The 16185-nt window shown below is 43.6% G+C and overlaps 1 protein-coding gene across 1 annotated transcript in view; it reads left to right on the top strand.

Moving 5' to 3' along the window:
• Positions 1-897: 897 nt before the first annotated feature.
• The window catches only part of LOXHD1 (lipoxygenase homology PLAT domains 1), a gene marked incomplete at both ends in the record, with an annotated part of 153982 nt that continues 138694 nt past the window's right edge, over positions 898-16185 (top strand). Inside the window, one exon of the mRNA XM_080362565.1 lies at positions 898-1114. Coding sequence (XP_080218691.1) covers positions 898-1114 — 217 coding nt within the window. The remainder of the gene's footprint in view (positions 1115-16185) is intronic.

Genomic DNA, 16185 nt, shown 5'->3' with positions numbered 1-16185 from the left:
TTGGAGACACAGCACAGTAACTGGGGAATGAGGAGCTGGATGCAGGACTGTCGTGCTGATGTTATGAAGATCTCCACAAAGAGACCCTGGAGATGGTTTTTGTTCTCCTGGTCACTGGCCTGGCTGGTCAAAGAAAAACCCAAGAACTCCATGTAAAGTTGAGACCTTTGTTATCAGTAAGGTGATCCTGACACCATGAATAATAGAGAGGAAATGCAGACCAGCGCGATATGGTTGCTTGGTGGGTCTCCTTTTTCACCTGCCCCTCTGTCTTATAACCACATGACTGGATAGCACTGAGTAATTTTTCATGAGGTGTCTGAAGCTGCTACACATTATGAGGAGGAGAAATGCCTCTGTTTTATCCTGTCCTGAACTTGCATGTGAAGGACAATAAGCCGCTTGACCACATGCCCTCATCTGATTGATATTCTATGGAGCTACAACCTTAACTGTCACACCCTGACACAGTAGACCCAGATTGTCAACTGACCCTGAGAGGAGACTGAGGCAACTCTGAAAAAAAAGAGAGAAAGTTCTCAGCACACACCAATGAATTAATAATAATAACGAAAAGGAGAAAACCCAAAGAGCATCAGAGACAGAAGAGAGAGGAAGGTACGTCAGTCAAGAAGGTGAAGGAAGGCAGGAGGAGTCAGAAAGAGGTGAGCTGTTGGCACCTGAGAGTTGGAGAAGGACAAGTGACTCCAGGACATACCTACACAGAGCAGAGGAGGAGGAAGGACACTGAGAAACGAAGCATCCCAGCCCTAGGCAAGGAGGGGAGGACTAAAGAACTTACTTTGCCAATCAGAAAAGGAACCAGAGCAGGCACCAGAAGTCAGGTTAAGGCAACCATAGAGCGTTGTTAAAAGTGTAGGGGTGAAAAACAATGACATGAAAGAAAAGACCAAAAAGAACGAAGCAGAGGAGGAGGAGGAGGAAGAGGAAGAGGAGGCAGTGGAGGAGGTGGCTGAGGAGGTAATTGAGGAAGACGGGGAAAATGAAAGCCAGGAGAAAAACAGCAAAAAGAAATCAAAATCTGAGGACTCAGAGAATGGTGGGGAAGTGAAGAAAAAGAAAAAGAAAAAAGCCAAGCGAAGAGAGTATAGCAGTGAGGATGAGGATGACTATGAACGCAGAAAGAAAAAGAAGAAAAAAGGCAAAAAAGGCAAAGAAAAGAAGAAGAAGAAAGGTGACAAGTCCAAGAAAGGAAAGGCAGATGACAATTTTTTGGAGATGTATGAGCAGGAGCTTCGGGACTATCATTCGGACTCCTCCAATGCAACAGAAGATGAGTACAACAAAAAAAAAGGTCAGCTCCATTGTTTCTCGCCTCCTGTCCTGAGCGGGTGGTTTTGCTGTTGGCCCTGCTTATTCCCATCTCGGGACCCTTCCTGCAGGTGCAGACACTTGTTGTTCTTATGTGGGGAATATTTCTAATGAAATAAGAATTTTTGCTACGTGAGGTGGCAGTGACAGATTGCGTCTGTGTTAGCTTTTCAGTTCATGGAGTCACTTTGCCTTTAGTACTGCTGTAATTACATTCTCCTAATTAATATTTGCGTTGTGGTGCTGTTAAGAAGATGCAATCCGCAGAGTGTGCTTGTATAAGCGGGATGCGCTGCAAAGATGCACAGTCCTGCTCCAACATATACAGCAGGACCATGCCAGTGATTTCATCTGGTGTCAAATGGGCAGGAGGTGGAACACTTAGGACTGATGTAGAGGTCCAGCACACTATCTGTCTTGCTGTTGTAAGTTACCAGATAGGCTGGGGAAATATTGCTAGTCATCTCTTAACGTTGTTACTGTGTCAACACAATAAATAGTACACTTGTTTTATATGCATAGGGTACTTTAGCTCATTGCATAGTGAGCTGTGCAGTGACTTAAGGTTTTAGATGATGCACTTTATTTCATTAGAATACCATGGTTTGGAGAAAGGTTGCAGCCATCAACCAGGCAGCATCTAGACAGCTTGTGGAAAAAGACTGTGATTCAGCATTTTATCTGCTGGGTGGCAGCTAGTAATCCCATCCTCAGCAAACCTGCAGTGCTGTTGCAAACAGGTGAGGAAACTGCAAGGCAAGCAGCAAAGAATCACAATGGAACTCCATGATGAAAAGAAAAAGGTCTCAATAGGTGGAAGGACATTCCCAAGCACAGGGAGGTTGCCTCCGTATCAGAGAGGTGGGCAGCAAAGAGGTAATGGGCTGCCGAGGGGTGACACCAGCCACCTATGCACCTGTGCAACTGAATCTTGGCATGGCTTGGGCAAGACACTTAACCTCTTAGCACTGTGGTTTCCCCACCACTTAATTAGAGCAATAACGTGTGGCAATTGGGAGAAATGAGCATGCCTAAGGAATCTCATAAAGCATCTCATGCTTGCCGTGTGGTTATAGGTTAATCATAACTGATGACTTTGTATTGGTGCCATATGGCTGTACTGGGAAAACAAGAATGATTCAACTGCTCTGATGCAGAGTTGAATCGAGGTCCTCCCATATACACTTGTATTTATGCCATGCACATAACCTACTTCATTTGCGATGGCTCTTTTGGGGGAGGGAGGTTGTCTTCCCCCATACTACACTTTTTTAATGGTAGAGGAATAATATATGTTGCACTTTCAAAGAAATTCCAGCAGATGTTTGTCATAATATCTACATGGTCTTCTGCTTAGTTTCTCGTCAGTTTCTTCAGGGAAGGTAATAGCTTGTGGTTGAAACACTGAGGAATTAATTAAGCAGGGACTTGATTCTCATAGTCCATATCAGAATTCTAAAACACTTGGTTCAAAACCTTCAGCATTTACTATTGTGACAGCCTCTGGACCTCCAAGAAAGTTGTCATGTGGCCAAAAGTCCCGAAGCTGAACCACTGTTTGCTCCCTTGGATTGTGGACTCTTCTCCCTGAGCTGTGTTTGCACACTCAATTTCCAGATATTTATGGAGGTAAATGCAAGTATATGTGAGAATAAACAGAGGGCAAGAGAGGAGGATGTTGGTAGGACGTCCACTATCAACGAGGCACAGAGGTTTTTAACAGTGAAAACCTACTACTAGTATATTTTGCACCAAAAAGCAAAAGCTCAGGAGCAGTCTAAGTGTCTTGTCCTCAAGCCTTCAGTCCACAAGCTGTGATGCCTTTTGTAATAAAAAGGAAAGTGTTGTAAAAGTTTTATAACCTGAGAGTTAATGGTGTCTATGTCATCTGATGTCCCCTTTATCTTATTGTATTAGCAAACAGGAGAAGGGATTCCTCTCCCCATCACATTCGATCGATGACTGAAGAACAAGGCAAATCCAGCTCCTGGCGACAGGAAAACAAAAGATATCAACTGACTTGGTGATAGTGCATCTGAGAAAATTATAGCAGAGTTAGCAGGCATTTTTAACTAAATTGTAGATGTTGTCCATTCCTGTGATCCTGGTGTTAACGAGATTAGTTATTTTTTAATAAGTATTTGCCAAGTTATTTCTATAGTACAGTATGGAAGGCTCTGGGGAGATCTTCTTGTGGCTTTTCAATACTTAAAAGGGGCTTGTAAGAAAGATGAGGACTGACTTTTTACCAAGGCATGGGGTGACATGACAAGGGGCAGTGGTTTTAAACTAAAACACAATAGGTTTGGATTGTATGTAAGGAAAAAAAATTTCTAAATGAGGACGGTGAGACACTGGCACAGTTCGTCCAGAGGAGTTATGGATGGCCCATTCTTTTAAGTGTTCGAGGGCAGGCTGGACAGGGCTCTGAGCAACCTGAGCTGGTGAAAATGTCCCTGCTCATGGCAGGGGGGGCACTGGATGAGCACTGAATGTCCCTTCCAACCCAAACTATTCTGTGGTCTTGAATTGGCAATACTACTGCAAACAGGGCACCCTGTGCAATGTAAAGTTAATCAGTGCAATCAGTGGATTAATCAGTTCAGTAGGTATCCAGAGACTGTTCATACAGCAATCTCACTGCCTAAAAAACCATCATCAAAGCTTCTATAAGGTATCAGCTGCCTGAGGTTCACAGTGGATGTCTGTAACCTGAAAACAATCTTTTGCAGGATCTCCATCTCTTTCTTTGTCCATGCCTTTCTTTTGATACATCAGATCTTGTCTGTGGTAAGCAGGAGACTGACATGGCTATTTATCCTCCTGCTCGGATTTGAGGTCAGAGAACCAAGAAGGAAGGCAGCAAGTATCACTGTGTGTTTTCAGGATCACTTCTGCCAAAAATATGGGTATGTCTGGGTTGGTAGGAAGACAGAAAATATTTATTTCCTGAGACTTGCTTATATGCCATTAACAGAGTATTTCCTCTGGTTGAGCTGATAGCTGCTGGCTCAGTGATTCTGGCCCCCAGACACCAAGAGGCTGTGGCAGATGGTGTCCCCTGTGCTGTGTCACAGCAAAGTGCTGCTGGCTCAGAAGATCTTGAGACTTCCCTCTGCATAGCTGTATCTCACCAAGAGGAAACAATATTTTGGGGGGTCTTATTGATGATAAAATCCTCTGTTTCCTCTTCTCCTCTCTTCGTGTTAGATTTCAGATCTGGATATTTAAGAAGTGTGTATCTTTCCTTTAAAGACCTGCAGATCCTCTAGTGCGTTTTCCTTGTCTATCGGTGGTTTTACTGTAGCATGTAGCCACACCTGACACACTGTGATCACTTGGTCACCATCTCCAGGGTCAGGTTTCCCAGGACTGTCTCGTGGAGGATGAAGGATAAGGCACTTCCATGCATGCTGTCTCTTAAATGGCAGGTTTGTGTGACAGTAAATGGCTACAAAACCTTAGATGACTCAGGGTGAGAAAAACACCATAGAGGTCCATGAAAAACATGTGATCCCATGGAGGGCAGCAAAGAGTGGGTCAGCTCCCAGGAGACGCAGACTGCAGTCACCTCTTCCAGGGACAGATGTGCTGAGCACTTTGTGTGCGACACTGCTGGTTTGTCCATGTTGCACAAAGGGTGAAGCGGGGCTTTGGTGGTCTTGGCAGCGCTGATAATAATTATAAATAATTATAAAATGAAAGAACCTATTCAAGAAATGCGTGGTTTTGTTTGCAAATACATGCACTGTCTCAAATGGTGATGGGAAGAAGGCAATGGCTACTGTTGATTTGTGAATAGTCATACAAGCCACTCATAATTTCTTTCAATGGGCGCCATCCGTTTTACATTGTGTTACATTTATCACATCATGTTCCTTTAGTGACTGCAGCAATGGGTTACAGAGAGGAAATATTTCGGACATGCCGAGTTTATTGCTAAGTTCTGTTTAGTGTAATTTAGCAGCAGAATGGAGGAGGAGAGCAAGTGCTGTGTGGTCGCCAGCTCTCTCCCTGTGCTATATACAGAACTGCAGAGATGTATCACATATTTCTATAATAGACGCAAAATCACCTCATCTGCACCCTGCACACACTGATACTCCCAAACTGAGGCTTTGATTAATATTCCAAATCAGCGTGAACTAGGTCTCCTCTTAGGAAGACAGAGTTTTTTTTTCTCCTCACCAGTAAAATAAGCTTGGTTTTGAGGCATAAAACATTCAGAGAAGACCTTTGTGCCAGTGGCAATTTTATGTCTTGTGATCTGATGGGATGTGCAAAGCATACTACCCAGAGAAGGTGGTGCTGCATGTGCCTTGGAGATGTGGTGGACCTCACCTGCTTGCATCTCAGCGTTTTCCATAGTTACAAATGACTGTGTGAAGTATGAATTTTGAAAGTTTAGATCACTGTTAGATGAGTGTACTCAAGGACTATCAGCTTGTATGACAGAACAAACAAACATTAAACTACTTGTGATATCAAAGTGTTGGTTAAATCTCAGGAACACTGGCTAATATTTTTATGTAGGCACTGAAAAATCTTTGGGGTTTGTCATTAGACACACTCCACTACACAGCTGTGTAGTCCCACTGAAGGGTAAAGTTGCCTGGAGGTGTCCCGCTGAAATGGGGTCTTATAAGTTGGAAATGAGCAGTCAAAAAGCTGTGGATGGAACTGTACAAGGAATCATAGTAGCTCTTGATCTTTGACCTCTGTGGTCAGCCATGGACATGGAGCAAGACTACTGCTAGTCATTGATATGGAAAATCAGTATGGCAAAGCAGATGAATGCAGATAAACCTTTCAGAGCAAACCCTCAAGTGATCTGAAGGTTTAGGTCATTGCAGATGTCTCATTTGTACCCTCAACAAGTTCTCTGATGTTATAAAACTGGGAGGAGTGGTGAATACAGCAAAAGGCATGCTGCCATTCAGTTAGACCTTCACAGGCTGGAGGGCTGGGCAGAGAAGAACCTGATGAAGTTCAAGAAGGGCAGGTGTAGGGTCCTGCACCTGGGGAGGAACAACTGCATGCACCAGAACAGGTTGGGGTTGACCTGCTGGAAAGTGGCTCTGCAGAGAAGGACCTGGGAGTTCTGGTGGACAACAGAGTGACCATGAGCCAGCAGTGTGCCCTTGTGGCCAAGGAGGCCAATGGTCCCTGGGGTGCAAAGTGTGACCAGCAGGTGGAAGGAGGTTGTTCCTCCCCCTCTGCTCTGCCCTGGTGAGGCCACATCTGCAGTTCTGTGTCCAGTTCTGGGCTCCTCAGTTTAAGAAGGACAAGGAATTACCGAAGAGCATCCAGCAGAGGGACACAAAGATGCTGAGGAGTCTGGAGCATCTTTCTGATGAGGAGACACTGAGAGAGCTGGGGCTGTTCAGCTGGAGAAAAGAAGCTGAGAGGGATCTTATCAATGTGATAAATATCTGCAGGGTGGGTGTCCAGGGATGGACCAGACTCTGTTCAGTGGTGCCCAATGACAGGGTGAGGGGCAACGGGCACAGACTGAAACACAGGAGGTTCCATCTGAATATGAGGAGAAACTTCTTTCCTTTGAGGTGGCAGAGCCTGGCCCAGGCTGCCCAGAGAGATTGTGGAGTCTCCTTCTCTGAGACATTCAAACCTGCCTGGACACAGTGCTGTGTGACCTGCTCTGGTGACCCTGCTTGAGTTGGTGGGTTGGACTGGATGATCTCCAGAGGTCACTTCTAACCCCAACCAGCCTGTGGTTCTGTGAAATGCAGCTGTGTGCTCAGCAAATGCAGGCTTGGATCTGGGCAGAGCAAACACTTGTGTACCCCCGCCACTCCCCCTCCCCAGGCAGGACCCATCTGCCCCAAGCATGTTCAGAAGCCATCCTTGTTACGCACACACGATTCATCTGGGATGGCTCAGCCCAGCTGGCAGCCCCCAAAACAGCATTGAGGAACAGCTGTAGGTGCCCGGCTGCCAAATACGTGGTGCAGCTGATGTGTCGGCTGGTGCCCATACAACCCGCACCTGCTGAGGGCTGCAGTTTTGCAGTGTTGCTGCCCTCCTCACACCCGAAATACTGAAATATGAACAGAACGGCAAGTTAGGTTTTATAGCTGTGATTGTGTCGACTTTATAGATTGAAAGTTTAGTTTTTGGATTTCAGATGAAAATATCTGGGAGTTCCTGAAGAGAAGCTGAAGTGGCAACATTGGGAAACAGACTGAAAATAAGAATTGTGCCTTTTGTTGATGGATTTGCATGCACTATGAGACTCACCACACATGCATCACAAACTAGCTGTTCACTGTTTCTGCAGTTGGATGTGGCTGTTGGAAACTGTTGGTCTTCTCAGCACTTCACCTTCTGAAGTTCAGATCTGGTGTATTTTTCCACGTCAGTTTGGTGTCCTCCATTTTATACATGTCTCTATCACAGTGCTATCTCTAACTTACGTGTTGATGAACTGCAAGTGTTAATCAGGACATACTTGCAAAGAAGGAAGAGGCAGGAGATTGCAAGGTCATAGTTTGTGACCATTCATATTTGTTTGTTTGTTTTTTAAATATTTTTTTAGGTGCTAGTTGGATATTAGTAGCTGTCTGACATGAATGATTAAGTCACAGAGTTATGATCAATCCATAAAGGCATTAACACTGTGCATGTAAATAAAGGTAACACATGTAACTTGTAGCATGTTATAACCTTCTGACAGGTATTTGTCCCTGTTTATGCCAAGCATTAACCTGAAATGCAGCTGGAAACTGGGTGTTAGGAGCAAAAGGTGCTGGGTCCTCAGCTGAGAGCTGCCAAGGGCGCAGTGTCACCTTCCAGCTGTTCCTGTTCACGGTGTCACCTGGTCCTTGCCTGCCGGTGGCTTTGCCATCTGTTGACTCCTGAACACGGACCGGTCCTCCTGGATTCACTGTCTCAGGCCAAGCGGTTTCAAAATATGTCATTGATGGTGTGTTTGCCTCTGCAAAAACAACTCAGCCATTCACCATAAATAAATGGAGAGAAATGTTGTGCGTTGCTCATCCAGCATCCAACACCTGCAAGGCCTCTGGACCAAAGCTGCTGAGTGGTCAGCAAAATAATAACCTTTGGTGAAATTGCTCTTCCTGCTATCTGGGTATTGGGGTCAAAGCTGGCAGCAACAAGAGCATCTCTCCTTGGTCTTGGTTGTCCTACTACCTAGGTAACTAATAGAAAAAAGTGGGGGTCTTGTTTGTATCTGGTGCTAGAGCAACAAAAGGTCATAGCATCATTTTGGTTGGAAAAGACCCTCAAGGTCATTGAGTTCAACTGTTAACCCAACGTTGGCACTACCCCATGTCCCTGAGAACTTCATCTCTGTGTATTTTCAACCCCTCCGGGGATGGTGATTTCACCACTGCCCTGGGCAGCCTGTTCCAATGCCTGACAACCCTTTCTAGGAAGAAACATTTCCCAACACCCAGTCCTAACCTCCCCTGGCACAACTTGAGGCCGTTTCCTCTCGTCCAGACACGATAGACACCAGGGAATTACTTCCAGTTGCATTCTGCAGACACACTGCTCTACCATAGACTTTGCTCGGTGCTGGAAGTAAAATCAATATCATATTTTGCCCAGGCTGAGTAATACACTTCCCATTATCTGACATTCTTGTCCACATTCATGATTCAGAGACATCCCATGTCCTGGCAGGCCCTTCTTGTCTCCAAAAGATAATGAAAGAAACGGAATAGGTTTTTCTCAAAAATGTTTCTCTCCCCTGAGGCACAGTGTTTTCCTCCAGCGCAATTTAAAGTTGAATGACAAAGGTGTCGATTGCTAAGCTAATTGTACTCTTCTGTTCCAGCAAGAAACTGAGACATTTTTTCTGGTGGTGCTAAGGCAAAAGCACTTTCAAGTGATAGCTGGAGCACCAGATGAAGCAAGTTTGGCTTCCTACAGTGCATGAGAATGAAATGTTGATTTTGTAATAGCTGATGGAGTAAAACAAACTCCAAACAACAACTACTCTGCCTGTGGGAACAGACAGGAAAGTATTCATCTTTGGATTTATATTTTAAGAGATAAATGATGTTTCAGAGCTCAAGATAATGCTATTTGTGTGTACTAGTGGTAAGTTTGCAGGAAACTTCCCTAATTCACGTCCGTGAAGTGTCTCAAAATGTAAGATACTATTAATTCTGCAATTCTTTGTATAACCTATGAATAGCAAAATGTATAACAGTGTGCAACCAGTCCAAATATTCATGGAAAAAATCCCTCTCTTCTGCTTTGAATAATTAATTTGGCATCCATGCTGGACTAAAAAGCTGCTTTTGCTAAAGCATATAAAGAACAAACAATCTCTCATGGTGTTTAAGGCCTAAATCTGTTCACAGTTTTGCCAATATGAATCCAGAGTCATTGTGCTCAAGTCAAAGGAGTTAGTCAGGATTTGCCCCAGAGTGAATGAGAGAAGAATTTGACTCATTTTGTGCATGGCAAGAGATTACTGTCCAAATTGTGGTTCGATAAAAACAAACCAGCGCTGATTTCGTAGGCTCATCTTCACAGTGGGTAAAGGATGGTCCTGATAAAAGTATAACCACAGTAAGTATTTAACTGGTGTGTTCAAGTGCATACAGGAATATTTGGGTAAACATAATCCATAAAAGTCAGCACAGACCCTTAAAAACTTCCAAGTATTTTGCATAAATGTCAAGGTACTCTTCAGATGCTCCAAGACAAGCATAGGCTGAAGTTCTTCAGTAGGAGACAGACTGACTGGTGCTTTGCATGAATCAACATTAAACGAATATTGGGGCTTTCATCCTCTCTGTTTCCCTGCCTGTGCTCATAGTGTGGCTCAGCTCTTATTTCTGCTTTCCCTCTTCCTTACCCAAACCCTTTGATGACTCCTTACTAACTTTCCTGTCTTGTTCCACCCATTTAATCATTCCTGTGGCATAACCCTGTATTTTTTTCTACCAAGGTCCACTCTTGCTAGACAACAGTGAGGCACCATCATGAGCTCCAGCCTAGTTCTCCATATGCCCTGTGTGAGAACATGACTTAAAGGGACCTGCTGTCACTGCCATAAGTGGTGCTAAGCAAACCCATGTTCTTGGAGTCAGAAAAAGCCAAATTTATCAGCCGAAACACTCTTCTGCCCTGAAGATATTCCTTCCTTGAGGAGCTAAGGGAATTTTGCATGCTCTTAGCTAGAGGATCTGAGTCTCCACTTAGTATTTATAGCCTTACAATAATTTTAGCAACTGTTTTGAAGCGAGTGTTTCTCTACTTTGGCCATTGAATGGACGGGTTTATAGTATCAGTTCTTTCTGCAAGACAGGAAAATGGATGTAAGGTTTTCCAGCGATGCTGCAATGTAACCTGATACTGATTTTACGCCGTCTGTATCTTGTGCTTGAAATGACCATTTTTGAATGCTTATTTTCAGCAAAGAAACTACTGTCTATTACTTCCTATATTCAGCTTGTATATGCCCATGAAAAGCAGTAATAGGTTTTTCAGTCCATAGCAAATCTGTTCTGTTTAGCTTGCTGAAACTTTCACCCATTTCCGACGTCTTCATGCCAGATAGCTGAACAGTGGAGTACGCTGCAGGATTCAATATCCACCAGATGAGATGAGTGAACCAAATTCCACTTGATTGAGGTAATATTTGGAACAAAAGAGTCTATATCAATGACTGTACTAAAAGCTTTATTTTGACTCTGAGTAGCCCGTTGGGAGAAAAGCAGGATTTGGAGACTGGCCTTGAAGTTCAGCATTCATACACTAGCATTGTAGATTACTGTAGCTTGGCCGTGTTCTGTGCACTCAGAATAGACTTGCCTTGAGCTTGGGGAGGAGATTGTTTGCCAGTTAAAAGCACCTAAATGTAGGTATCTTCCAGTGAGCAGTGGCCCGTGCAGCGTGTCCAGGTTCAAGCTTTGATCCAATACTCTCCCTTTTGCTTTTGTGACATCTCTTTGGGGCTCCTTTACCCACGATGTATGATGAACTCTTCTAACACTGGTAGGAATAATGCTAAGGAGTAGCACATTTGGGCAGAAGCATCTTAAGACTGGCTTAACGGCCTGATGGAGAAGCAGCTTAACTGAAGAGCCATGGGTTTTGGGGCATTCTGTCTATATTTGGAGAGAGGTGGATGACCAACATCAGTATTTGATAAGGGGTTATGAGAATGTCATGGTTTGCACCGTATGTTTGACCAAGAATGAAATAATGATATGGTGGGTGGAAAGATATCTATTCATGGAGAGGCTGAGAGATTTCTGCCAAAGGACGTCTTGATTTGTTAAGACCAGCAGGAATGCATATGAGTTGTTTTTCACATTATGGACGCCAAAATTTATTGCAAAGCTCTAAAGAAAGTTCGTGTTTCAAGTCCCATTAAGACAGGAAAACCAGAAACTTTCAAGGTGTGCATCTGGTAAAACATTCTAGTGTCTGTTTAGAACTGGTCTTCCAGCTGACTCTGTGGAGGAGATGCCAATAGGGTTTAACTGACCCTTCCAAACTCCCCTCTGAGAGCAGATTTCTTTGAGGAGCTTCAAGGTTCCCCAGTATAACTGTCACTGTTGTCAGACAGCTAAAAGCAAAGCTGCTGCATACTGATAACTCATAAATTAGTAAGGGAAGAGGAAGACTCTGTGGATGCACTTGGAAAATTCAAAGGTAACCATAAATCCCTGTGGATGCTCTCTTTATTTGCATTCAGTGATTGCTTCCACTGAAAAGGAGTCTAAATAGTAGGATACAGGCAAATCTGAAGCAATACACCCAAATATCATTTTCTTCTGAAAAAATGTTAAAATCTGTCTTTCACTACTGGACCAAGCAACAGCCCTAAAAGAAATGTTGAACTGATGATGTGCATTGGAGTAAAAAATGGGAAAATAGCCATCTTTGTACTTCATTACTTTTCAAATAATGAAAGGATTTTTCTTTCTCTTTCTCTTTCTCTTTCTCTTTTTCTTTTTCTTTTTCTTTTTCTTTTTCTTTTTCTTTTTCTTTTTCTTTTTCTTTTTCTTTTTCTTTTTCTTTTTCTTTTTCTTTTTCTTTTTCTTTTTCTTTTTCTTTTTCTTTTTCTTTTTCTTTTTCTTTTTCTTTTCTTTTTCTTTTTCTTTTTCTTTTTCCCTTTTTCTTCTTTCCCTTTTTCTTCTTTCCCTTTTTCTTCTTTCCCTTTTTCTTCTTTCTCTTTCCCCCTCTTCCTCTCTCTTTCTCTTCTTTCTCTTTCTCTTTCTCTTTCTCTTTCTCTTTCTCTTTCTCTTTCTCTCTCTCTCTCTTTCTCTCCCTTTCCCTTTCCCTTTCCCTTTCCCTTTCCCTTTCCCTTTCCCTTTCCCTTTCCCTTTCCCTTTCCTTTTCCCTTTCCCTTTCCCTTTCTTCTTCTTCTTCTTCTTCTTCTTCTTCTTCTTCTTCTTCACTTTCTTTTTTAACTTTGCCTGGTAATAACCATATATTCCATATGAGACTGATGAAGGTGGAGGAGAAGAAACATAAATAAACAAGTGGCTGAAATGATTAACACACTGTTCCCATTAAAAATGATTTGAGAAATTCTTGAGAGTTTGAGCAGATGTTTTCCATCAGTGAAGGGTTTTTTAAGGGCTGGCATCTTTGCACCACAGAGACAGATTTTTGATGAGTATTAATAACCCACGATGCTGAGGATATTCACAGCAGTGATGGAGGCAAATCCTCAGCAGGCAATTCAGACCTCTTGTGTGTTGGAGAGGGGTTTGGAACAAGTGGACTCAAAATTAAAAGATTGGAAATCACATGAACAACCTCCAAAAAGAAAGTAAGGAACTTGGTGAGAAGGGTGAAACAGAGACAATACTAGAGATATTTAACTTCTGTATTTTCTTAATCTTCCCCTTCAGAGCTGGAGCACTGAAGTAGCAAAATTGATCTTTCTAGCCCAGATTCCACTCTTAGTTAGAAGTGTGAGTTCCACAGAAATCCAATTTCAAGCTCTTCAGCTAATTTGGCTTTATTGTCTCAAATCATAAAGTGCAAGATGTTTATGCTTGGGATTTGCTAAGGTTGGACATGTTCTCTCAGAGCCAGAATATCTGATTATCCCAGAACAAACTCCTGAGGTTGTTAAGAATTGTCATTAATCCACAGTTCTTGTGACTTATATCATGGATGTTGTTCCCAGCAAAGGGGCTTAGGGTACACAATGCTGCTTCCCGTCCACCCCAGCACGGGAGCCTTTTCTGCCTGCTGGGTCCTCAAGATGAAGACATGCACCTAGAAAATATGATACTCATCAGCTACCCGTGGTTGACCAGAAATAAAAGAAATTCAAAGGAATGAAATAACTCTAGATCTAGACTATTGAAATTTCACGTCTTCAAAGGAAGTAGCTAAGTAATCTACATTTGTCTCCAGGTGCCCTTTCCAGGAAGAGCTAACATCAAGGCTAGTATTAAACTTCCATTTTCTTCCCCCAAAGTAAATCATGGGCCCTGCTTCCATGATGTCACTGGAAAGCCATGACATCATTTGCTTGCACAGTTGTAGGGCTGGAGAAGGGTCAGCAGGACTCCTTTTGCCTTCCAGGAATGCACCATGGAACTTATCAAATGCAATGACATGCTGGTGTCATCAACCCAGTCTCAACTTTTGTCCCTCTGTGCGAAGTTAATTAAAATGGTGCTAACCACAGCATATGCTCAGTAGTGACATGTGGTACTCGGGCAAGGCTCAGCACATCTGTTCTGGTAAAAACTGTTCATCAGTGTGCTGCTTGCTCACTGCAGTACATGGAGGCTGAGTCTGGGGTTGTGAACATAAAGTGCAAATTTGTACATATTCATGGTTGGTGTTTTCTTGCGAATGTGAGATTCCCATTGTGGGAATTGGAGAAAGGTTTTGATTTTTAAGGAGGAAGTATTGTGGCTTGTTAGTGGTGTTGTTTTAGACACTTAATTTCCTTGTATGGCATCATCTCATTTTTTAGGCATTGGAAAGTGGAAGTAGGTAAGTCTAACTTACATCTTCCATAAGGATATTAAGGTTAGAAGTATAGATAAGGTGACATCAATACTTGCAGAGGTGCAGTGAACCAGTTCTGCAATGAGTTTTCCTTGATGTTACATGGACAGATGTAACATGACAGGCTCTGCCTGTCACATACAACTTGTAAGTCCTGGCACTTCTCTAGCAGTAAAACAACAACAAAAATTACTAGAAAACCAGCCTGAGCTTTTGAAAGGTCTCTGGGAACTTACAGATTGTTTTGATTACTTTTTTTTTTCTCCCTTTTCACAGGGAAAATACCTTCAGCCATGTGCTTCCAGGCATGAAGTTGGGCGCAACTTGGCCAGCGAGACCTGGACAGGCTGGAGAGTTGGGCAGGGAAAAATTTAGTGAAATGTAACAAGGGCAAGTGTAGAGTCTTGAACCTGGGCAGGAACGACCCCAGGTTCCAGTGTAAGTTGGGGAATGAGCTATTAGAGAGCAGCGTAGGGAAAAGGGACCTGGGGGTCCTGGGGACAGCAGGGTGACCATGAGCCAGCACTGGGCCCTCGTGGCCAGGAAGCCAATGGTACCTGGGGTGAATTAGAAGAGAGTGGTCAGTAGGTCAGAGAGGTTCTCCTGCCCCTCTGCTCTGCCCTGGGGAGACCACATCTGGAATCTTGTGTCCAGTTGTGGCCCCTCAGTTCCAGCAGGACAGGGAACTGCTGGAGAGAGTCCAGCGCAGCCACCAAGATGCTGAAGGGAGTGGAGCATCTCCCGTGTGAGGAAAGGCTGAGGGAGCTGGGGCTCTGGAGCTGGACAAGAGGACACTGAGGGGTGACCTCATTCATGTTTGCAGATATATAAAGGGTGAGTGTCAGGAGGATGGAGCCAGGCTCTTCTGGGTGACAATCAATGATAGGACAAGGGGTAATGGATTCAAACTGGAACACAGGAGGTTCCACTTCAATATGAGAAGAAACTTCTTCATGGTGAGTGTGTCAGAGCCTGGCCCAGGCTGCCCAGGGGGGTTGTGGAGTCTCCTTCTGTGCAGACATTCCAACCCGCCTGGACACCTTCCTGTGTAACCTCATCTGGGTGTTCCTGCTCCATGGGGGGATTGCACTGGATGAGCTTTCCAGGTCCCTTCCAACCCCTGACAGTCTGAGATTCTGTGATTCTCCCTATGGAAGAATGAACAGGACCAAATTTTGCTGAGCCTCTGTGGGGAGAGGGGGGGATGATGCATTGAAGACCCTTTTCCCAAATTAAATCTTGCAGAGGAATGCTCAGCTGTAACTGTCACTTTGGCACTGCCTATAGGATGCTCTGACAGATATAAGTGCTTCTATGGTACAGATAAATTGCAATACACTTTGAGATGGCCAGACATAAAAGGCATGTTATAAATAAATGCAGCAATGTTATAACTTAATGGCATCACCTTGCTGTTTCCAAAGCCGAGTCGATACAGCACTGAAAACCACAAAGCCGTCAGTGGTGAATCACTGGGGCAGGTGGATTACGAGTCTTCCTCTTGTTAACGGCGAATGCAAGGATGCCGTCTGTCTCCCTGCACTATGTCAAACATTGGCGTGTGAGAATGATAACAGGAGGAAGGTAAAATGAAAACATATTGTTCGTATACATTACTCATATGTAAGCTTTGGATTTTGTGTATTCTTTTTTTGGAAAAAGAAATCTCTTCCTTTGAGCCCATAAATGCAACACACCAAGCCAAGGGATTCTTAAAATTTAGCCAAGCACAGCTCATAACATACTGTATTTATTATAATAATGTCTCCTTCCCATCCTATTTACATTCATGGAAAGGTGAGGTTAGGAAAATATTGCGATATATTTTTCTGTCTCAGCGCAGCAGAGCTGCTGGAAATGAGGAGC

The sequence above is a fragment of the Nesoenas mayeri genome (assembly GCF_963082525.1).
Source record: "Nesoenas mayeri genome assembly, chromosome: Z".
Taxonomy (NCBI): Eukaryota; Metazoa; Chordata; class Aves; order Columbiformes; family Columbidae; genus Nesoenas; species Nesoenas mayeri.
The sequence above is the reverse complement of the archived record's forward strand: the minus strand, read 5'-3'. Positions and strand labels throughout refer to the sequence as shown.